Source organism: Pelobates fuscus, chromosome 13 (assembly GCF_036172605.1).
Source record: "Pelobates fuscus isolate aPelFus1 chromosome 13, aPelFus1.pri, whole genome shotgun sequence".
NCBI lineage: Eukaryota > Metazoa > Chordata > Amphibia > Anura > Pelobatidae > Pelobates > Pelobates fuscus.
Genome location: NC_086329.1, coordinates 90,279,530 through 90,301,728, shown reverse-complemented (window position 1 = coordinate 90,301,728; position 22,199 = coordinate 90,279,530). Strand labels below are relative to the sequence as shown.

Sequence of the window (22,199 nt, the reverse complement as noted above, 5' to 3'; positions counted from 1 at the left end):
GCAGAGCAATGGTTCCCATGCCAATATACCAGCACCCACTCACCTTATTCATGAGCACTGCCCAGAAGTATGGTGACTGGAGGTAGACATTGGTCACTAGAAGCTTTACTTCCCCACTCACATGCCTCATATCCGCAAGCCAGCTCATGTCTGTACAGCAATCTCTTAGCATGTTTGTTAGGAATAATTTTCTGCCAGTCGCAAAAAGAACAGGTCAGTTATATTATAATCACAGCTACGGTGCGTACTTTATTGTTTAAAAAAAAATAAAAAATTATTTGAAGACAAACAATTTTTTTCTTGGCATTTCATAATGGCTAGCAATTTATTATTTTAAGGACTCTCTCTACTAGACAATATAATAACCAACAGATTCTTAGCATTCACATTGCTTGAGGTAGTCACTATGAATGGGTGGCCAAAATATACGGAAAAAACAATTACAGTACCCTAGCATAGCCATTAGAAAATGCCAGCACTAGGACTTGTCTGCAGCAAGCAGTGTGAGAAAATAAAGCTCTACCACTAAAGAAGGATACAGTTACATGATTTCTATTTCTTTATTTCTTTAAAGTATAGCATATTTGTCTAATGATAGTGTCATTTCAAGGAGCATCAAATGGCATCTATACATTGTGTTAGTTCACATTTCTAGCAATTTTATACATGAACAGTTATTTTGTATTTTATGTAATTTGACCATCAAGCAAAGCCCTCATCTAAAGGTGTAAAGGAGTGACTGGGTGAACAATCATAAAACCTCAAAATGGCATGTTTGCACCTCACAGCTCTTATTGTTTACCTTGAGATTGTGGGATTAAATTTCCTTAATTTTGAGGGATAGCAGTTGTGCACACAGCCACTCCCATCCAGTCCAAAGCACAATAAATTGTTACAATCTACTGTGCAGGCTTACCTAAAGCTTATCTTTGTTTCTTATGGACAATATATGGGGGAGATAAGCACTCTGAAATTATCACAGACTAATGATTAAATGCTATTCAGTATTTAATACACGTGGTGGGGTTTCTCACACCATGGAGCTCCAATCCAGCCTGCAGCTCCTCATTTGGTTTTAGAAATTTACATACTGCTTTTCGATAGTAACGTCACAATTTTTTTCAACAAATACTGCCTTGGACACGATTTCCAAATTAGTTTAATTATTTACCCTCCCACTCAAATACAATTCACAGCTTTTGGTGCACACTTACCTCATCTCCAGAGGAATGATGTGGATTGAGTTCTCACGCCAGGGACCAGTAAGGACGCGCGAAAACTTGTTAAAGTAAACTGATATAAAATAAGAAAAAGAAAATGAAAGGCACAACAATTGCCAAGTTCGTTTAGAGCTATGTTTATCATTACCAATTTTAAAGGGAACCTATAGTCCCAAAAAATAAATGTTATTTCATTACTATAGGCTCCCCTTCCCCTGTAAAAATGAATCTAAAACATTACTTACCTCATTTCCAGTGGCAGGACTCCTCTGCTGCAGCCTCCAGGTAGGTCAGCAAGCATGCTGAAATCACCTGCGATCTTGTCCAATCCAGTGTTGAATAGGACAGCACATGCGTGGGAAGAGGCTGTGCACCTTCAGTCAAATGCTGCTTTTTAACTGGAGGTAGGCGGCCTAAACAGCTATTTAGACCTATAATGTATACATTTGTATTCCTGACACTATTGTGTTCCTTTAAACAGTGCATTTTGTACAAAACGGCACGGTTTTAGATTCCAATGATAAAATTACAGGACCACTGCACCTAAACCACTTAATTGAGATGAAGTGGTCTAGGTGACACTGTGGCCCTTTAATAATAACATTTATAAACCCAGGCAGTCTCATCTTAGAGCATGGGAAATCTATTTGCATCTTGTTTCTGCAGATCACCGTTGCTGGGTCTAGAAGCTCATTTGCAAACATATGTCTTGGGTCAACAGCTAACCTACACTATTGACAAAGAACAGTGTTTCAAGTGAGCGTCATTCCTCAAAAAGACAGTGTCAGCTATTTTTGATCCAGCCTGCATTTAGAAATGGTTATTTTGATTTACAGACAGACATTGTGTAATGGTACAAGTGAACCAAAATTCATTTTAGTCACTGCCAAGTATTTACCAGACTAAACTCTCAAGCTGTGTCCATTCTTTTTTGAGTGCCTTTTACGGATTCTGGGCTTCGTTTCACAATCTTCATACAGCTAAATGCAATCCTACACAAGAAAGGCCATATAGGTGCATGTACTTAACTTCTTTTAGAGATGACTCATTTGAAAGACTTTTAGTAAGGGAAAAACAAACAAGCAGCAAGAAACTGCTCTTTTAAAAATAGTTTCTTTAATCTACCTCCAGGAGGGTGGGTTGAGTTGAACACATAACCCACTACTAGCAAAGAACAACAGCATTTCCCACTATGAAATTTCATCGTGTATTGTACCATCTGCTCTCTTTAAACCTATAGTCTACAGTTCTGATCCAATCACTGGATGCCCAGCGTTTTCACCGATAGGTTTCTAATGGAAAAGAGTGTGCAAGCAAATCACTACAGTAAACATACATGACTGGTGCAGAACAATGCACAGATAATCCATTATCTCACAGTAACAATGTTAATTATTAATAAATTCAGAGTGAAACATAGAGAGAGGATTATTACACTCAGGTACTTATTTCATTCATTTGAAAGATGAATTAACTCTGATTATATAGGTTTCCCATGAATGCTTTTAAGAAATGATGGTATAAATGGGTAGCATGTGATAATGTCAGATACATTAACTGCCCCAAGAGGTCAAAATCCTATCTAAATGCAATGTATGCTAGACAGGTTGTCCACGCCCCTTCCTCCCACCCGTGGGCATTAGGAATAGTTAATGTAATGGCCAAGAAGGTGCACGGTGGGTAGGTTCTGAAGTGCTCGCTGCCTAGGTGTTCTCTTTGACTCCGACCTCTCCTTCAAGCCTCATGTTCAGTCTATCGCCAAATCCTGTCATTTCCATCTCAAAAACATTGCGCGCATCCGCCCCTACTTAACGCCAGATGTGACTATGGTGCTGGTCAATTCCACTGTAATCCGCTTCTCAGTGGTCTTACGTGCTCCCAACTTGCGCCGTTACAGTCCATAATGAATGCGGGGGCGAGGCTCATCTTCCTGTCCGCCCGCACCTCCCACACCTCACCCTTCTGTCAGTCCCTACATTGGCTTCCTATAAGATATAGAGCTCAATTTAAAATTCAGGTTCTTGCTTTCAAATCTCTACATAATGCTGCTCCCACCCATCTATCCTCCCTTATACACAAGTATGTCCCGTCTAGGCCCTTACGGTCTGCTGAAGACTTACATCTATCTTCTGTCTGTACTCCCACCTCTGATGCTCGCCTTCAAGATTTCTCGAGGGCTGCACCGTTCCTGTGGAACTCGCTTCCCTCCTCCGTTAGATGCTCACCCAGTCTCCACTCCTTCAAAATATCGTTAAAAACCCACTTCTTCATAAAAGCGTATCAATTAAACTGTTAATAGCTCCCGACTGATTCTTCTTCTGCAACTGTCACTAGTCTAATACTATCCTAACCTTTTTAATTCATTTTACCCCACTCCATCTAGCATGTAAGCTCATTGAGCAGGGCCCTCAACCCCTCTGGTCCTTTGTGTCCAACTTGTCTGGTTACTACTACATGTCTGTTCGTCCGCCCATTGTAATGCGCTATGGAATTTGATGGCGCTATTTAAATAACAATAATAATAAGTGTAGGGTACATGAGAGTTATAACCCCTCTGACTCTAATGCTCCACCAATAAACCCCCTCCTCGTTGTTTCAGGGGTTGCCAAGTCCACCTGGCACTACCCAAAGGCTCTTTTCCTTTACCGTGGGGATTAAATATGCCGTAACCCGCAATCTGATCGAAGTCCAATTCGGAGGATTGCGATGTGGCCCGCATGCCGCTATGTTACCTAGGCAAATGCACCCAGTCGTGTGTTTTAAGATGAGATGTGTGAGTTCCTGTTTTAAGGGGGCGTGTTTGTTATGTAAGCATGACACAGGGAGGCGTACTTCTTCCTCCTTATAAACAAACTGCTCTGAGTCCTCCATGCTCAGTGTTACTGTTCTCCTTGTGAATACAAGCTGTCCCTTGCTGCTCCTGCTGTTTAATTAAATTGTCTTGCCCGGGCCTTTGCTTCATTTACTACTCAACCTTCCACAGCATACTAGGCTTTGTCTACTAAACGCTTGACATCAACAAGCAATGTGCTTGCTAATGACAGATGCAATTTCTGAACAGGACTCACAATAGGCATTCTTTTATCAAAGTTCTGGAATGCCTAGGTGACATGGGCAAGTGCTGCACATAACTGTAGATTTCCATAGAGCTACCAGTAATGCTTTAATCTTAAATTGTTTTGGTGCTTAGAGTGCCCTTTGAAGTTCATGCCAAGGCTGCATTGGAAAATCAAGACCCTTGTTAAACTCTGGATTTGGCAGAAAAGCACTTTGGTAGGAATCCGCTATATTGCTGGTAATCTACACCAGGAGCTTTTGGACTTTAGCAAACACAAAAATGATTAGCTTCACTCAGAACTATGGACCTGGTGGGTTCATTACAAAATGCCTTCAAGCACTTCCCTGAATGGCTCAACATGGAGACTCGCAATGGTGACACTCTGCAATATTATGTTTACCTATCCCTTACACTGAAGTCGCTCAGTGGATACTGCATTTCCAGTGTTGTAAATCCATCACAAAATTATTAAATTCCAAAATAAACCCAGAGGGACTCACGCTCCAAGTCTTCAGCTGAGTCAGATGGCACATATTCCAGCTCCTGTAAAGAAATTATGACTGTTCATGAACGGATAACATTACTTTCAGGTGTCAAAGAGCCCCAAAAAGTCTACACTGCTACACATACTTGAGATTTACTAAAATACTATTAATGTGTTTGGTGCACAACCATTTAAAAATGTACTCTTCATGTATTTTTTCCAAGTGACTCACTATTTTTTTTTTTTTTTAATCTTTATTTACAGCTCACTCCATGTGTGAATGAGCCAGCAAGGAAAACACTGTCTGAAGTACAGTACATTGGGCACAGACATAACAATCCGACATTAGACATACACGTGCAAGTGGAGAAAGTTTGTTTTTTTGTGAGAAATAGAAATCACATAAGTTAAACATGTATGGAGGCTATTTAGAATATACCATACGGCAACAGCTTACCCCATAGATGAGATACCCCCACCAGCACAATAGTGTGTGTACTTTAGGTTCTCACAAATTAAATGTTAAAAGGGACGGGGGAGAGCTATTGTCCTTAAAATTGTGCATGTGAGGGCTTGCTAAGCCATTCTGGTGTATCTACACATGAAGAGAGACTGTTAGGTAGCCTTGCAATGGGAAAGCCACCCAAATATTAACACCCAAAGGGAGAGATGAGTAGAAACATGGAAGGAAAAAATACGAAGAAAAGAAAAAAAAAAAGCGAGTAAGAAAGTCACCAATGGCAAGGTAAATGAACCACAGGTCATAACGCATTTAGAGTCAATATAACAGCAGTAGAAGCCTTGTATGAATTTTTAAATATGGGGAGAACATCACTGCGGGACCATGTTGTAAATTCAGGAATCTTTGAGGGATCCAGGCTTGTCCACCTATTATATTTAGCTCCCTTAGTTGCAAGTAGGCCCAAATTGTGTATACTGGATTCCAGCTCTGGAGGGTTTCGTGAATAGTAAGTTTCACCTTTGGTTTTTACCTTGGGTACATTCTGGGTACACCCCAGAGGTAAGTGACTTCTCCCAATCGTAGAACCTGCAACAGTGGCATCAGGGACCTCCGCCAAACTAGAGTTTTCTGCGTGATGTCTGGAAAAATGAAGAGTGTGGAGCCCTCAAACTGAACCAGGGTTTTTTCCACACACTGCCATGACAAACAGGGCTTTATCTTATGTGTATTCAAAACCTAGAATAAGATCTGCTGTAGCAGAAGTTGGGGCAGTCATCTGCTTTGGCAGACAAAACATGCCATCATTCATATTTTTGTCCCGCTTAGGCGCCATCAGAGCCGTGAAGAACCCTCTGAGATAGTGTGGCAATTCCTCAGTGCCTACAGCCTCAGGTACACCCTTAAATAAATTATAGCATCTCTTCTGACCTTCCAGCATTTCTACCCAAGCCACTGTCCCCCGCTCACTTTTAAATAAGAGATGTCAACTACAATGTTAGTGTGCAATTCCCTTAGCAGATGTCTACATTTATGTGACAAATTATTCAGAACAGACTTGCAGTGTGTCCATAAATAGAATTGTTCGATTGACTAAATAAACAGTATATGTTGGATAATTAACCTATGATTTACTTTGATAGTGAGCAGGAACATTATGTTTGTTTCCAGTGTGAAGGCTACAACAAAAATCCTCTTTACACATATACCCACTAATTTATTACCGGCATGGGGCCAGGTAGGACTGAAGATTTTTCTGGTTGCTGCTCATTGTCAGAGCTCATGGACTGCACAGTGAGCTGGTGTACATTAAAGATAGTTCCATTTTGCTGCTCTACATCCAGGGAAACACTTTGTGGGGCAATCCGTTCCACAACTGCAGAGCTATAAAAAAACAAAAAACCTTACAGTATACAATTTACTTTAGATGCAGTATATGCAGCACGAGAACATCTCTAAACAGAAACAATTAATATAGTAATTCAGCAATCATTCTAAAGCATTACTTTAGAGGTCAGTTTTGTTTTACATCTGAAAGAAAAGGGAGACCGATTTCCTTTTTCCGTACTGGTTTTAAAATGATGCACTGTTCCAAACAAAAATCCAAGCAACAAAATGTAACTTTGGTACAGAATCATATGACAACCAAAATCATGAAACTCTTTATGTCAGTTTTTTTATTGAGACGTATAAGATTGAACATTCAATAAGAGCAAACATGCGTCAGTACAGTCAGAGTAGATAAGAAGGTTGCATGACATGGCGCAAACTGCTAAACTATGCCTCATTTTGCGTTTTTAGTAAATTAAACTTAGAAACAGAGGAGCATTTCGTCACAGCAAAAACACATCTATGGAGCTATAGCCACCTAGTCTACTTAGAGTCATCATGGATGCAGAAGACAGCGGTAATCTGAAACACCTAAAACTAGTAATATGCCTTCTGAAGTGAGTCATAGGTGACAACTGATAATTATGGCTACGAGACAGAAGAACATTCCACCGGGAGGTCTCGTGGCCTAAATAGATAGCCTAGATATGCCAGGACTAGTTAAGCTAAGGCCCTTGCAAAATACACAAATAATTTGCAAAATGAAGCTCAGTAATTGAAAACATAAAATTATAATAATAATCAAAACAAGTGCTCAAAAGATACTAGCATGAGGGAGAATGATGAGGTACGATACAAGAGATTAAGTCCTGGACCTCCCACTTCATTCAACCAATTCCCTGCAGGGGTTGAGCAAAGTTCCTCTACGGTAAATTCTGTAGCAAGCTTGATGGAACTCTAGCTTGCACAAGTCGGATCGTCATGTAGCAGTAGCAGAAACCTGGTAGGATTTGCATGGTCCAACCTGCCGCCCTCAAAGCTTGGCAGGATGCAGAACAGGGCCAGACGCCGAAACGTTTGGGTTGCTGTATCTCCTGCTCTGGGTTAGTATGCCTATATTATTATGGGTTTGTGGGATTTCTAACTAAGCACTTATCTTTATATTTCACATACTTAATATGGGTTTGTGATTTTATGTTTAAATGCCCATACTGCTGTTTGCACTTTTCTTTTTACTGAATCACTGGATGAATAAAAACTTTTTATATGCAAACTTTACCTGGTGTGCTTTGGGTTATTATTGTGAACATGATATTGCAGCCTTTGAGTCAGCTTTAGCCAGAACTGAGCAAAGATTCCGTCGAGAGTTGACACAGAAGAGCGCATGGCATCCCCCATATTAGAAAAGAGTCTGGAAGACTTTTTCAGCATTTCCTCAGCTTGATGGCATAGTAACATCAGTTAATAGGCCGCCACATCAGTTAATAGGCCGCCACATCAGTTAATAGGCCGCCACATCAGTTAATAGGCCGCCACATCAGTTAATAGGCCGCCACATCAGTTAATAGGCCGCCACATCAGTTAATAGGCCGCCACATCAGTTAATAGGCCGCCACATCAGTTAATAGGCCGCCACATCAGTTAATAGGCCGCCACATCAGTTAATAGGCCGCCACATCAGTTAATAGGCCGCCACATCAGTTAATAGGCCGCCACATCAGTTAATAGGCCGCCACATCAGTTAATAGGCCGCCACATCAGTTAATAGGCCGCCAATAGTGCAGTGCTGCATGAAGGTAAAAATGGAGCTGCTTTTTGGTATCTATGTGTTCCCCAGATATTCCCCAGACAGAAATTTGAAGAAAGCAGGGATAATGGTAATGAGTTACACATATCCCTATTCAGTTTTGACCCCAATGTCACAGTCATGAAAGTCAACCTACCAGAGGACGTCATCCTGTTTCAAAACACATACAGGTTCAAGGTGTTCAGGAAGAGTTGAAGTCTCCGCCTAAAAAGAAAGAGAAGGGGTGAGGAAAAAGAGAAAAAAAAAAGAGAGAGGGAAAACATACACCAACAGAAGACAAATATAAAAAACCTTTAAGTAAATCTAAAAATACAAAAAAATACAAAAATAAACAATGAAAAAAAGATTGGCACATGTCAGGCAGCACAGTTTTTATTTCTGTATAATTACATAAACCCTAGAAGCAAAACAGAGCAGAACTGATGAGTGCACTCCAGTGGTGAAGAAGGTGGAGACAATTAATAAAGATATAGGTTTTGCTTGTGAGAAATAGAGACACATCAAAATATCAGTACTGAATTATAAAAAATGTGTTTAAAAAAAAATATTTAATAAAAACTATTTGAAAAGGTAGCTCACTGACTTTGCTGCTACCAAACTGCCATTCCCATTCATATGTATATATATCCGACAAAATTAGTTACCTCCGTAAGACTTTCTGGAAGGTTAGAGACAAAGATCTCTTTCTCCATGGCACCTGCTAGTGAGAATGAATAAATAAATATCACTCCAAAACAGCAACATCCAGACGAGTAAAAGGGAAAAGAGAAGATGTTTACCAAGGTCGATGTTTAATAAAACAGTATATTACAAGTGAACTAGAAATGTATGATATGGTTCCTGTCTCTTTTAAAGATTAACTGTATTAAAACGAAACACTTGAAGGACCATAACAACTTCATAGCAATGAAATGGTTATAGTGTGAGGAGGGCGCTGGCTTACCTAAAAGGGTTAAAAAACCATAAACGAATGTTTTAATCCCAACGTTTTCAAGGCAGCATCCAATCACTCTGCCGCTGTACTTTTGCGCAATGTCCAAAGCTTCAATGAGGAATCCTCTGACTTTTTCACTAACTTTCTCAAGGAAGCTAGTGATATGCTAAGAGAGTCAGGTGACACTATCAGCGGCACTTGGTCTGAGGCTTCCTGATTGAAGCCTCGCACATTAAGCAAAAAGAAGAGGCAGAACGATCAGACAACAGGTCAATATCCTTTGGGTTAAACTGTTCATTAACCTATTCAGTTAAGCCAGCGTTTGTGACTTCCTTACACCATAACCACTTAATTGCAATGAAGTTGCTATGGTGTAAGAGGAATTTTTTTGTTTTAAAGGGTGTACTATGAGAAGGAATTAAATTCATTTTACTCAATTAGTCAGAAGGTTTGTTCACTTGGTGATCTCTATAAACAAACTTCTATCCTATAGGTCTATACTGTAGTTACATCAATGAACCATCTGTCACAACAACAGCACTAGGCATTCTGTTTTGGCACCAAGAACATGATGTCCCTACCAGAAGGTGATTCTACATAAACCTACAACATATGCTCACTCAACAATATGGAAGCATTTGGACTCTAAATTTTGGCTTACTATTCAAGAGTTATTTCTAGCAATGTATCCCCGCTGGTTTTCACGGCATGAAGGGAAATGTAGTTCACAAACATCATTGGTACAAGGCAAGACCTGCACTTGCAGACGGGACTGCAAATTATGTTGCCTTACTAGCCCCATTTATATACTGTTATGACTATGCTGGCAGACAACCTTTAATATAGTGGCTGGCTAGCAAGCATTGTCCGGCAACCACATGATTGAGCCTTGTGAAGGCAAGAAATTTTAACGAATAGTACCCGAATTATTGTTTGCTTGCAAAAAGCAAGTGATTGATAATTTGCAAACTTGAATCCTGCTGCATATACACTACATCCCAAATTTTGTTAAAACCAGTGCTTTATGAATATTTTAAAATCATATTTTGTATAGGGTTCAGATGCAAAAATAATAAAATCCTGACACCAAATGCATCTGTTCGATTGCTACAGATTTGCTTGGACCAACCAAAGTCTTACTGGATTTAACTCGTAAACACCATTGCCATTCTAGTTTCACCGTATTTTGTCCATTCGGACAAACCTAGTGTTTAGGGAATTACTCTGTATATCGTTTAAAGCAGGGGTCCCCCAATATCCGTGCAGCAAAAATTTGTCGGTCCGCGAAAGCCTTCACCCGACCGGCAATAAATTGATGAAAGATATTTCTATAAGATCATAGCACCGGGATATGTGCCTCCCGAGATCTCTCTCTCTGGCCAACTCGCAGTGTTCTGCTGGCAGCCGGCAGGGAAGGGAGGGAGAGAGAGAGGTCACTCTCACCACTGGGACCACCAGGGACTGCAGGATATGCCCCCCCTCTCCCAGTTAAAGGTACGCCGGCAGGGGGGATATCAAAATAACTTTTTTAAATTAAAAAAAAAATATATATATATATATTTACTAATCTACCATCCTACCCCACAGACCCACAATTATTCTTCCCTATATATATATATACACACACACACATACCATTGGGTTTTATCTCTGGCTGACGCTGGTCCGCAAAATATTTCTCCTCTTTTTGCCGGTCCCCAGGTGCTAAAAGGTTGGAGAACACTGGATTAAAAAAATACTACAGTATTCTTCTGTTTACAATGTAACAAAATTTAGTTTTACCCATCTTTTCCACACCAGTCTCCAGGATGCCAGAGGCTGGTCCGGCCTCTTTGGCTGTGATCATCAATACTGATGATCTCAGCAGATTCAGTACTTCCCTGTAAGGATGCACTGGGAGGCTAGTGCGCATGCTCAGCAAATTTGATGGAATGAACAGTCCAGTTTTTGAATAACCAAGTCTGACTCCGTTATTAAGCGGATGCACCCTCTAGAGGCTGTCAGTAAGATAAATCAATTGCCATATCTACTAAATGACACTGCAGCATGAAAACAAAGGGCCACTGCACCCAGACCATTTAATTGAGATGAACTGGTTTGGGTACCTTTAATGGTCCTTTAAGTCTGATACGTCTGTCAACACCTGGTCTTTTATATTGGATGTAAAACTAAGGTTAATCTAAGCTTTTCTATTAGAAAGAGTTTTCATGATCGTTAGTAACCCTTCTATAATAGGCGTTATGGTCACATAGATACCCTTTGTATTGTCAAAGACTCCATTTTCCAAAGTTGCAATCTCAGGAGCATCTTTCAAACCCTAGGGCACAAGAGAAAGAAAATAATGCAGTGAAAAAATCAAATCTTTCCAGGAAGTAAACAACTATGAATTACATTGTTTAAAAAAAAAAAAAAGTATAGAATGTACAAACAAAGTAGTAAATTAAAAAAAACATACAAACAAGCGCTAATGCGCTTCTTGATAATATTAGTGTGATAAAGTGCACATGCAGTGTTTTACTCTCCTTTTATTTAAAGTAGAGGTTGGACACCAGAAGCAATTTCATAAAAAGAAAGACAAAGCTTCATAGCGTAGTGTTCTTGCACAATGTGATGTCGAGTGATAGATATAAACCATTCACGTAGTATAGAGCAGTGATAAGGCTCTATATAGTAAGCTTCAAGGTGCCGCGTTCACAGGCTGATGCAATCATAGAGAGTAGTGCAGGTTATAGACACCGGCCAAAGCATCCTAAAAGTACAAGTTTGTTTATGCATAAGGTAAAGTAAAAATGTATGATCAATGAATGATCATATAATGTAACTAAACCCCCATTATTTTTTGCCTAGATTAGGTGTTTTTAATAAAACAAAATTGTTCAGCACTAAAATAACTGTTTAAGTATGTTTAGGTGAGTGCAGCCAAACTCTTGTTTTTTCCTATACATAATGTAAAACCATGAAATTTAGGTTATTATGTAAAAGAATGCATGAAAAAAGCCCACAGAAAAAAACCTCACGCTCATAAATGCACACAAGAAAAATGCCCACATGGAATAATATGCACATATAGTAATTTCCAAGTAAAGATGAAGATATATGTAGAGTTTAAAGTACCATAAATATATTGTAGATAACCATTTGTCTCCCATTTCCCTTCCCTATACTGTTGGTAATCACGTGATCGTAACAAGGGAGAACTGAAACAGGAAGCTGCAGATGCCATTTTGCTTAACGGCTAAACCACACACATTACATTTGCCCTTATGTGAGGGAAAAAAACAAAACCGTTTAATAGTTAAATTATGATGTTTACATTTGTACACTTCCTATATAGATAAGTCACCAGGGAAGTAGAACCATACACAACGCCAACAAAAAATAAAAATATAAGATAAATATTTGTAAAAAACAAACAAACAAACAAAAAAAAAACACACATTTCCTAAATACTAAAGGAAAAAATCTCCTAAAAATAATGTACATGTGTTTTTATTTCTTATTAACTTCCCTCCAATAGTTAAAAGTTATAAAAAATGTTTTAACAGAAAATACAAATTTAACCCTGCTGGAGCAGAAGTATCTATTTCAAAGGTCTATTCAGACTGTTTTTCCTAAATCACAAAAGTGTTTGAGTAAAGCTTAGTCGAAATACAAGTCGGGGTCTGGGTAACAGAGAGAGGGGGAAAACTGGAAAACTCAGTCAGGAAACAAAGCCAAGGTCAATACCAGAATACAATAAAATACAATACGAGAACTTAAGGAACGCACTAAAGAGTACTGGAAACAGAAACCACAACAGGGCACAGTATGCAGGGCCAAGTAAGATTAAATAATACTGATTTTCATTTGATTGGTCCACATCATGCCTGCGCCCCAAAACGTGCGTTTATGGGGGCGCCGGAATGAAGCGGGCCAATGGGAGCCAACCGCAAGGTTAGGCTTCCATTTCCCCTTTAAGAACGTGCTTGCGACGCGAGCAGCGTTCTTAATACTGTATGGGCCGTGTGCGGCACGCCAGGAGACAGAAGTGTTCGGGCCGCATGCAGCTCGTCTGAAAGCAGGAGTGCTCGAGCCGTATGAGACTCGAGTGGAGGACCCCGGCCGTCATGAGGACCAGGTAAGTACCGCTACAAAAAGTTATCCACACCTCTCCAATTGATTATTTTAAATATATATATGGCCATAAAGGAGAGGAGGGCAGGGTCGCTTTACACAGAGCAAATCTTTAGCTCTTCCTCCACTATAAAACATTTTAAAGTTAAACATGTTTTACATGAAAATAAACCCACCTCTTCTCCTAATAGGGTTCCATTATAATGTTTGAGTCTCTTATAAAGCTGGGAACTAGCTCCCTTCTTAAATTTGTTGCTCCACAATATATAATTCTGGGCTTATCACCCACCATATTTTTTTTAATTATGGGTTCAAAGTTACATGTATGTTTAAAATATTCCTAACAGTCCTAAAGTCTTCATTGATATCCATAATAGGAATCTTAACACCAGTTTCCGCACAGTTCCATCTGTCACCATCTTTTTGTTTGTAAAGTATTAGTTGTGTCCTAACATCTTAACCTCTCCCATGGCCATAACAATATCCTCCTGATTACCTTTTTTCCAAAAACAGACCATTTAATCAAGTAGCTTGTTCTTCTGTGTCGTTTCTGTATAATTTAATAAACTGATCTTTTGACATACTTTTAATCAGTGGAAGAAAATGGCAACTATCAGTTTCAACATAGCTATTCACGTAAATAAGTTTGAAGAAAGTCTTTGAAAAACTGTACTTTATTAGTGCTGAATGAACTTTTATACCACAAGAATTATTAGTCACTATGGAATACCTGAAGTGTATCCACACCACCATTCCAACTAAAACATCATCAATGTATCTGCTATAGAGGACCAGGCCCACTGTCCAGCCACACTCTACAAAGACGATATCTTCCTCCCAAATGTTAAGAATCAGACAACAAGCTTTCTATTATTGTGGATTTCGATAAAGACTTTAGGATTATTATAAATATTTTTTATTGGTGGGTGATAAGCCCATACTTTAATACCATGGAGCAAAAATAAATTGGGAAGTGAGCTACTTCACAGGTTTATTAAAGAGAGACAAACATTATAGAAGAAGAAGAAGTGGGTTTCTTTCCATGAAAACAGCGTTTGGCATATAAAACTACTTCTTTCAAGAAAAATAAGAGGGAGACATGTAGCTCTTTAAAAACAATTCCAAGTTATAGATTTGCTGACCTGTAACATTTAGAACATAATCTATCTCTTGTGATGTCCTCCTGGACTCCAATATGTGGGGATGACAACAAAGGCACTGAACACAAGAGTGTAGAACATTAAAATATTGAAGATTTGAAGGTGTATTTATCCCCTTTAAGTGTAGTGGTCACTGGTAAATTAATTAGAAACATGTACTTTATTTTTAGTAGATTTTTTTTCTTTAATTTTTAGGATATACGGTACCGTATCTACTCTACTATAAGCCGACCCGAATATAAGCAGAGGCCCCTAATTTTACCCCCCAAAACTGGGAAAACTTATTGACTCGAGTATAAGACTAGGGTGGGAAATGCAGCAGCTACTGGTAAATTTCTAAATAAAGTTAGATCCTTAAAAATATTATATTATTTGAATATTTATTTACAGTGTGTGTATATAATGAATGCAGTGTGTGTATGAATGCAGTGTGAGTGTGTGTGATGCAGTGTGTGTATATGAATGCAGTGTGAGTGTGTGTGATGCAGTGTGTGTATATGAATGCAGTGTGAGTGTGTGTGATGCAGTGTGTGTTTGTGTATGTGTTGCAGAGCCTTGGTGGGGGGTGGGCATTTTTATTATGTTTTAAATTATTTTTTAAATTATTATTTTAATATTTTTTGTTATATTTTTATTTTAGTTTATTATCATTTATATATTATTTATTTTATTTTATTATTATTTATATATTATTTTTATTTTCATCCCCCCTCCCTGCTTGATACATGGCAGGGAGGGGGGCTCTCACTCCCTGGTGGTCCAGTGGCATTGGCAGTTCAGTGGAGGGGGGCTGGCAGGAAGCACTTGCCTCTCCTGCAGCTCCCTCCTCCTCCGCGCCGGTCCGGTCAGCTCCCTCTGTCAGCTCACACTGTAAGTCTCGCGAGAGCCGCACTATGACCCCGCGGCTCTCGCGAGACTTACAGTGGGAGCTGACCGGACCGGCTCGGAGGAGGAGGGAGCTGACAGGAGCTGCAGGAGAGGTATGTAAACGCTCTCTGCAGCCCCCCTCCTACACAGCCCCATTGTCTGTATTATGGCAATATAAGTTGCCATAATACAGACAGTGACTCGAGTATAAGTCGAGTTGGGGTTTTTCAGCACAAAGAATGTGCTGAAAAACTCGACTTATACTCGAGTATATACAGTATATAGTTTTTGTATATCTCGTATATTTTGTGTACTGTTTTACTTCATCCCTAGCAACTTATTTATATAAGAAGTGAACAAATATAACCATCACAATTTGTATATATAACTATGTTATAGTTTTGATTTTATTTTCTCATATATGGTCAAATGTAATATATGGTTTGAGAACAGTTTATCCCTTAAGCAAGATGGCAACCGCAGTTTCCCATTTGTATGTGAACATATTACACTTTGGTTCTCCGTGGTTACAATCACATAACCACCCACAGTATGAGGAAGGGAAGAGACACTGTTCACAGACTGTCATGTGACCTGGGGGATTGTAAAGGAAGCATATAGGTCATTATGAGAATGGTGATAACATGATCGGAAACTCCAATCAGCCTGGGGTCATTATAAGGAATTATGGACCCTATAAATAATTGAACGGGGAGGTTGAGGCAGCAGAGACACCTGAAGAAGACTCCGGTTGAAACACTGTGGGAATTTAAAAATATTTAGAAGGGGGCTGGTTTGTGGTGATATTCTCACTATACACTTATGTGGTTATCTCCCACTTGGGCATTTTAGATAATGGACTAATGTTTATTGTTTTACATTCTGCAATAATAAATTCATACTTTGGCTGGTGTCTATGACCTGTACTACTAATTGTATCAGCCTGTGAAGGAGGCACAATGAAGTCCACTATATAGAGTTTGGTTACAGCTCTACACAATGTGCAATAATACTACGCTATGAAGCTTTGTCTTTCCTTTTATTAGTTCGCATGTGGTCTCCAGGGGGAGAGTATCATGTGTGAGGGCATTATACACCAGCACTGTGCACACTTTGTTTTTTAATTTTAAATTGGTAAATACGACAATGTTATTCAATCTGCTGTAAAACATTTCATTAACATTAATCCTTGAACTTCTGTTAATTTTAGCTTCCTACATAATGGGTTTAAACAACTCAATTTAAGGGTATAACATTTAAGGTTAGGTACCAGCAATGAAATATTGTCCTCTGAAGACACAGAAGAATTCTGGATGCTCCTTTGAAACGTGTTGTTTCTGCACAACAACTGGCGCCCTTTGCAAATAGTACCGTTGATCTTGCTGATGGCCAACTCTACTTTCTCGGAGGAACGTAACTTCACAAATGCAAAACTTTAAAGCAGAAAGAAGTATGTGTTTAAAGGGTGGTCCAAGAGAGTACAAACATTGTGTCCATATATTTCCACAGGGTAGATGGATCTTACCACTTTACATCCCGCTGGAGTTTTTGCACACACTCTGCATCATACTCCTTAAATAAATTGTGAAGTTCCACCTAGCCAAACACAAAATAGGTTTACACATTAAAGAAAAAGAGCTTTTACACTTATTTGTTCTACTTTTGCCCTTGCTGACACTGAGTAAATACCTCTGACATATAATATGGAATATTGGAAACAAATATTTGCGCTTCTGCTCGGAGTTCTGCAAAAAAAAACAACAACAAAAAAAAAACACAAGTCAGTTTAAAGACAACAGGACAATGAAAACAGAATCTTGAGACGTTTATGGTAAAGGCTCATCCTAAAAACACGTTTCTTTTGGTTTTTGCTAGAAAGACAACATCCTCCTAATCCTAAAGTGTATTTACAGAGATAACACGACCCAGACATGTTCTATGAAATCCCACTTGTACATTTGGCATTTCTAGAAACATACAGCAATCACAACTTGGGGTCTTTCCTGACCACATTAGTCAAACAACATGACACATTTTAAAGAGATAATCTACTTTTGAATGTTAAAAATACTAAAACTGCATCATCAATTAGAGTGATCAAACAGTAGTGCAAACTCTAAATGGAATAAATTATCTAGCATACAGAAATATGTATTTATCTCCTTTTGTCTAAAAACAGCTTGAAATCTTCATGGTGTTATGGTACTTTTTAGCAGTAAACCAAAATGTTTAAATGTCTATCTGTTCCTGTCCAAATTAAGAAAATTGAATTGCGTATATACGCTGAAGTAATTAAGTCTGACACATGGAGTTCAGGTTAAAATAACTTCGAGAAAATTTATTGGCAAGTGAAGCAAAGCGGGCGCGCAGGCCCTTTTAAGAGGCATTTTACGTCATCATTGATTATCAATATATTAGTGAATAAACATCATTAATTGGGTTAATTGTTAAGTGTCTGAATTAGTGTCCACCTATCAGTATAATTAATTGGCTCAAAAACTAAGTGGTTAGTCCCGTGCCCACCCACCAAGAGGTGGTATTATTTTGGACACGGGTGGGGACAAGGGGGTCTGGAGCGTCATTTTACACGGTCAGTGATCTCAGATCTCGTGGCCAGGTGCAAGGTCTCTTATGAATAGAACATTTCATTACTACTGTGTTCTCATGGCCTTCAAATTATACTATGTTGCGAGTTAGGGGAAAGTCAGCAGTTCCTGAGTTAGTCATGTCTTTATAGAAAATACAGTCTTTGTCCATTGTTAGATGTACTGGGAAATTCTGTCATGTAATGTAGTTTTAAAATGGAGAAGTTAGGTTATGAGGACAAAATGGAGGAATGAAGAAGTCAGGTTAGGAGGACAAAATGGAGGATTTGTCACGGTATGAAGTTAAAATGGAGTTAGTACAATAATCCAATGCAAGTACAATAAAGATTTTTAATAATTCTACATCAATGGCATGGACTCCATGAGATATTGGAAATATTTCAATTGCTGCAGATTAGTCAGATGCCCATCCATACTACAAATCTCCCGCTCAACCCCACTGGAGGCCACTGAACTCCAGGTTATGCTCGTGGATTCACAGATATCCTGCCATAAGAAGACTGCAGTCATAAAGGGATGTACATGGTAAGCAACAATACTCAGGCAGCAGCAATAAAATTAGGATGAGATGCTATTAGAAAGCCCTGTGTGCCAAGAAAAGGTTCCACCACATGACACAAAATGGAGGATCCATACATACATGTTTATTTTAATTTCTAATACTATTATCTGCATTTGTGCAGCAGAAATCAAGACTGGTGAAATTTTTCATTCTTCTGTTTAGACTTGGGCATCAATGAAAATTTTGGTTTACTCGAATGCAAAAGAAAATAAATTTTGGTTCATCTGAACCGATAGTCATCCATTATATTGTCTGGTTCAGACAACATCCACCCATTATTTCCCACTGGAATTTTAATCGGACTAATGAAATTCCGTAATACATGGCTGCATCTTCCATCTGTACTTTGTAAGCTTTGAGCTATGGGGGCACTTATACAATAACTGGGAGAGGGACCTGTTGTGCCAGCCTCCACCCATAGGCAGCGGGTGGGGGCTCTAATACTATTACTGGGTTAGGGTACAATATAGTCTCCCCCAGCCTCACCTGGTAGCTAATTGCTCATGGTTACAGATGGGAGTCCCAGATGCAGAACACTAGGGAGAAGAATAACTTAATAATTCAAAGTATATTTTACAGGTCAAAACTTCAAGAAGCCAAGTTCATATATGTTAAGACAAGACTTAGGTTTAAAGACCAGGTAGTAAGAGATTCATATATAACAGGAGCAAAGACAAATCAAAGTGTAATTTTTTTTTAAAAAAATTAGTAAATATAAACTGTGGAACACAAACTATGCAAGAGAACAAAATGATTGAGAAACTTGCTCAGGCAGTTCTGTGCTTCTGTCCCTGCGTTATCTCCAGCTTCCAGCATGAACTGGAATAGGGGCATTGCCAGGAATGGTCGTTAATGCATCAACCTGAGTACAGGATTGAGTCCCACCCCCCTGCAGTGACTGCAACAGAAAGCTCAGGAGCAGGTAAGTGCAGGTATGCAAACATGTGTTCGAGGTAGCTAGGGGTCCCCTTTTATATCTAAAAAACAAAACAAAAAAAACTTTCCAAATGATTCAAAACTGTTCAGAAAAACTAGACGTCACCATTAAAATCTATGGGACTTTTTGTAAATAAATTACTATTTTCTTAGTATTGAATCATTTGTAAAACTTATTAAATCAAGGCCTTAATCAGAGCGCTCCGATTGGTTGGCTTACATGACAACCAGAGTGCTCTGACAGATTTCCCACACTATGCAATATAATAGAATATCACAATACCGATAGGTTTTACTTTGATAAAAACACACATATTTGTATTTTGTGATGTCCCATGTGTACAGCAAGCAACTCATGATCAGGTGTGCTGGAGTGTTTGGAAGATTGAGCCCCAATCTTCATATATGGAAAATTTAAAAATTTATTTTCAGGGGCTATACTGCCTTTGAAAATAAAAACTCATGATGACATACCATTTGCAAACGAAGACAACCCTGGGTATTCCAAAATGGGTATGGTCAGTTTTTTATAGTAACTACTTAGTCACAAAACTTGACCAAATAGTTTCTTGTGTTTTGCACTTAAACGGTTTAATTATCATCCTTATGGGTGCAGGGAAGTGGAACCCACGTAAAGGGTAATCCCATGAAGACCACACTATGGTAAAGTAGGAATTAGTTTCTTGAAGTTCTCAAAGTTACAAGTTGAACAAACTGCATCAATTAGCTGCAGTGGAGTCAGGGTCAAGATTAATGTCCTATTAAGGATTTTGTTGCAGTAAAATTATTTAGGATTAGATTTGCCACAGGTCTACCAAAAAAGCTCCAAAAGATATGCAAATGGGTGCTTCATGGGATTGGCATCTCCAGCACTAGTCAAACAACCCTCGCTATGTGCAAACTATTTGAGCAGGCACTAGGAATTAGTGTAAGAGAAACTTTCTGTTCGCCTCCCGGTGAGAAGCACACCCGGAAATAGCCCACATGATGGTGGCAGCTATATTCCTGTAAGAAAAGGTAAGAGTTATCCTGGAGTTCCATTTCCCATTGTTTGGGAAACAACAATCACCACTGGAGAGGTCCACATTGCACTACCTCCCATCATATATAGGAGGTAAAATGAAGACAGAATGCATAGCAGGAAGAGGAGATGGGGCAGCAGCATAGTGTTATGGGCAAATGCAAATATTACAAGTTTTAGAATGAAATGTATTTTTTAAACTGTGTACTTTGTCTATAAGAGATATTGCAAACTAACAAGGTGTTAGAAATGGAACATATTGTTTTTCATACATGTTTCTTTAAAGGGACACTATAGTCACCAGAACAACTACAGCTTATTGAATATGATCTGATGAGTAGAATCATTCCATTTAGGCCTTTTGCTGTAAACACTGTCTTTTCAGAGAAAATGCATTGTTTACATTACAGCCTAGTGATAACTTCACTGGCCACTCCTCAGATAGCTGTTAGATATCCTTCCTGAGTCATGGCTGCCTAAAAAGCATCCAAACATTCAGTGTCTCCTCCCTCTGCATGCAGACACTGAACATTGCTCATAGAGATGCATTTATTCAATTCATCTCTATGAGGAGATGCTGATTGGCCAGGGCTGTGTTTGAATCATGCTGCTCTGCCCCTGATCTGCCTCTTTGTCAGTCTCAGACAATGCTATCGGGAAGCATTGTGATTGGATCAGACTACCACTTCTGATGATGTCAGCAGACTGCTTGTTTTTCTGAGTCGAACAGTATGCAGAGTTACAGCTTCAGGCTTGAATACAGTAAGATTTTTACTATATTTATGGAGGCATGAGGGTTCTAGGGGGGCTAGATGGTGGTGTTAACACTATAGGGTCAGGAATACATGTTTGTGTTCCTGCCCCTATAGTGATCCTTTTAAGCAATAACCTCTTATCTACTTTCAGTGAATAATAGGTTTATACCAATTTGTCTTAGCTGAACACAAAACAAGTAATGCAATAACATCTTCAAGGCTATGCTACGTCATCAGACTTTAGGAAGCCATCTTGTCCTAAGTCAGGGAATTTCCCATGACGTGTGCACCCTTACGTTTTAGTATATGCAATAAATAAGATGTCTAGGTCATGACAAATAAACAATAGGTAAGATGTTCAGACTTCAAGACGCCATCTTGCCCCAAGTCAGGGAATTTCCTATAACGTGTACACCCGTACGTTTTAGTTATGGCCTTGTATCTTTGCCAAGTTAAGCGAGATCCTAAAATTATGAAAAGTAAAATAACTTACTATTTCATATAGGAACTACGGTAACCATAAAATTGGAAAAAAAAAAAAAAAAAAAAGGTATAAATATGTGTACCTTTTAAATGTTAACGGACAGAGGAGAGATTTGGAGACAGAGACAGTGTCGCTCCAAATTAGACTGAAAGATGTGGACATGTTTAAGAGGGTGTTCTATTCTATTTTAATGATATTGCAAGAATATAGTTTCATCTTATAAACTCTGCTATAAATTGTTGTAATGGATTTTATATTTAATAAAATATCTAAAAGACAAAACTTTATTGCTTCCAAGACAATCCGTATTTTAGATTGTATTCTAAATTATTTATATATTTTAAATAGAGGATCTCTTACTGACAATAGAAAATTATGTCCAAGATATCTGTATGGTTAGCCC

General features: G+C 38.8%; 1 protein-coding gene across 1 annotated transcript in view; it reads right to left on the bottom strand.

Annotated features, from left to right (window-relative positions):
- The window catches only part of TDRD10 (tudor domain containing 10), a 112,113-nt gene that overhangs the window by 5,663 nt on the left and 84,251 nt on the right, over nucleotides 1-22,199 (bottom strand). The window contains exons 8-18 of the mRNA XM_063439302.1: nucleotides 17,122-17,177; nucleotides 16,958-17,028; nucleotides 16,703-16,865; nucleotides 11,549-11,609; nucleotides 10,928-10,996; nucleotides 9,003-9,058; nucleotides 8,495-8,562; nucleotides 6,446-6,605; nucleotides 4,779-4,821; nucleotides 1,215-1,293; nucleotides 44-191 (exon numbers count right to left, since the gene is read on the bottom strand). Coding sequence (XP_063295372.1) covers nucleotides 44-191; nucleotides 1,215-1,293; nucleotides 4,779-4,821; nucleotides 6,446-6,605; nucleotides 8,495-8,562; nucleotides 9,003-9,058; nucleotides 10,928-10,996; nucleotides 11,549-11,609; nucleotides 16,703-16,865; nucleotides 16,958-17,028; nucleotides 17,122-17,177 — 974 coding nt within the window. The remainder of the gene's footprint in view (nucleotides 1-43; nucleotides 192-1,214; nucleotides 1,294-4,778; nucleotides 4,822-6,445; nucleotides 6,606-8,494; nucleotides 8,563-9,002; nucleotides 9,059-10,927; nucleotides 10,997-11,548; nucleotides 11,610-16,702; nucleotides 16,866-16,957; nucleotides 17,029-17,121; nucleotides 17,178-22,199) is intronic.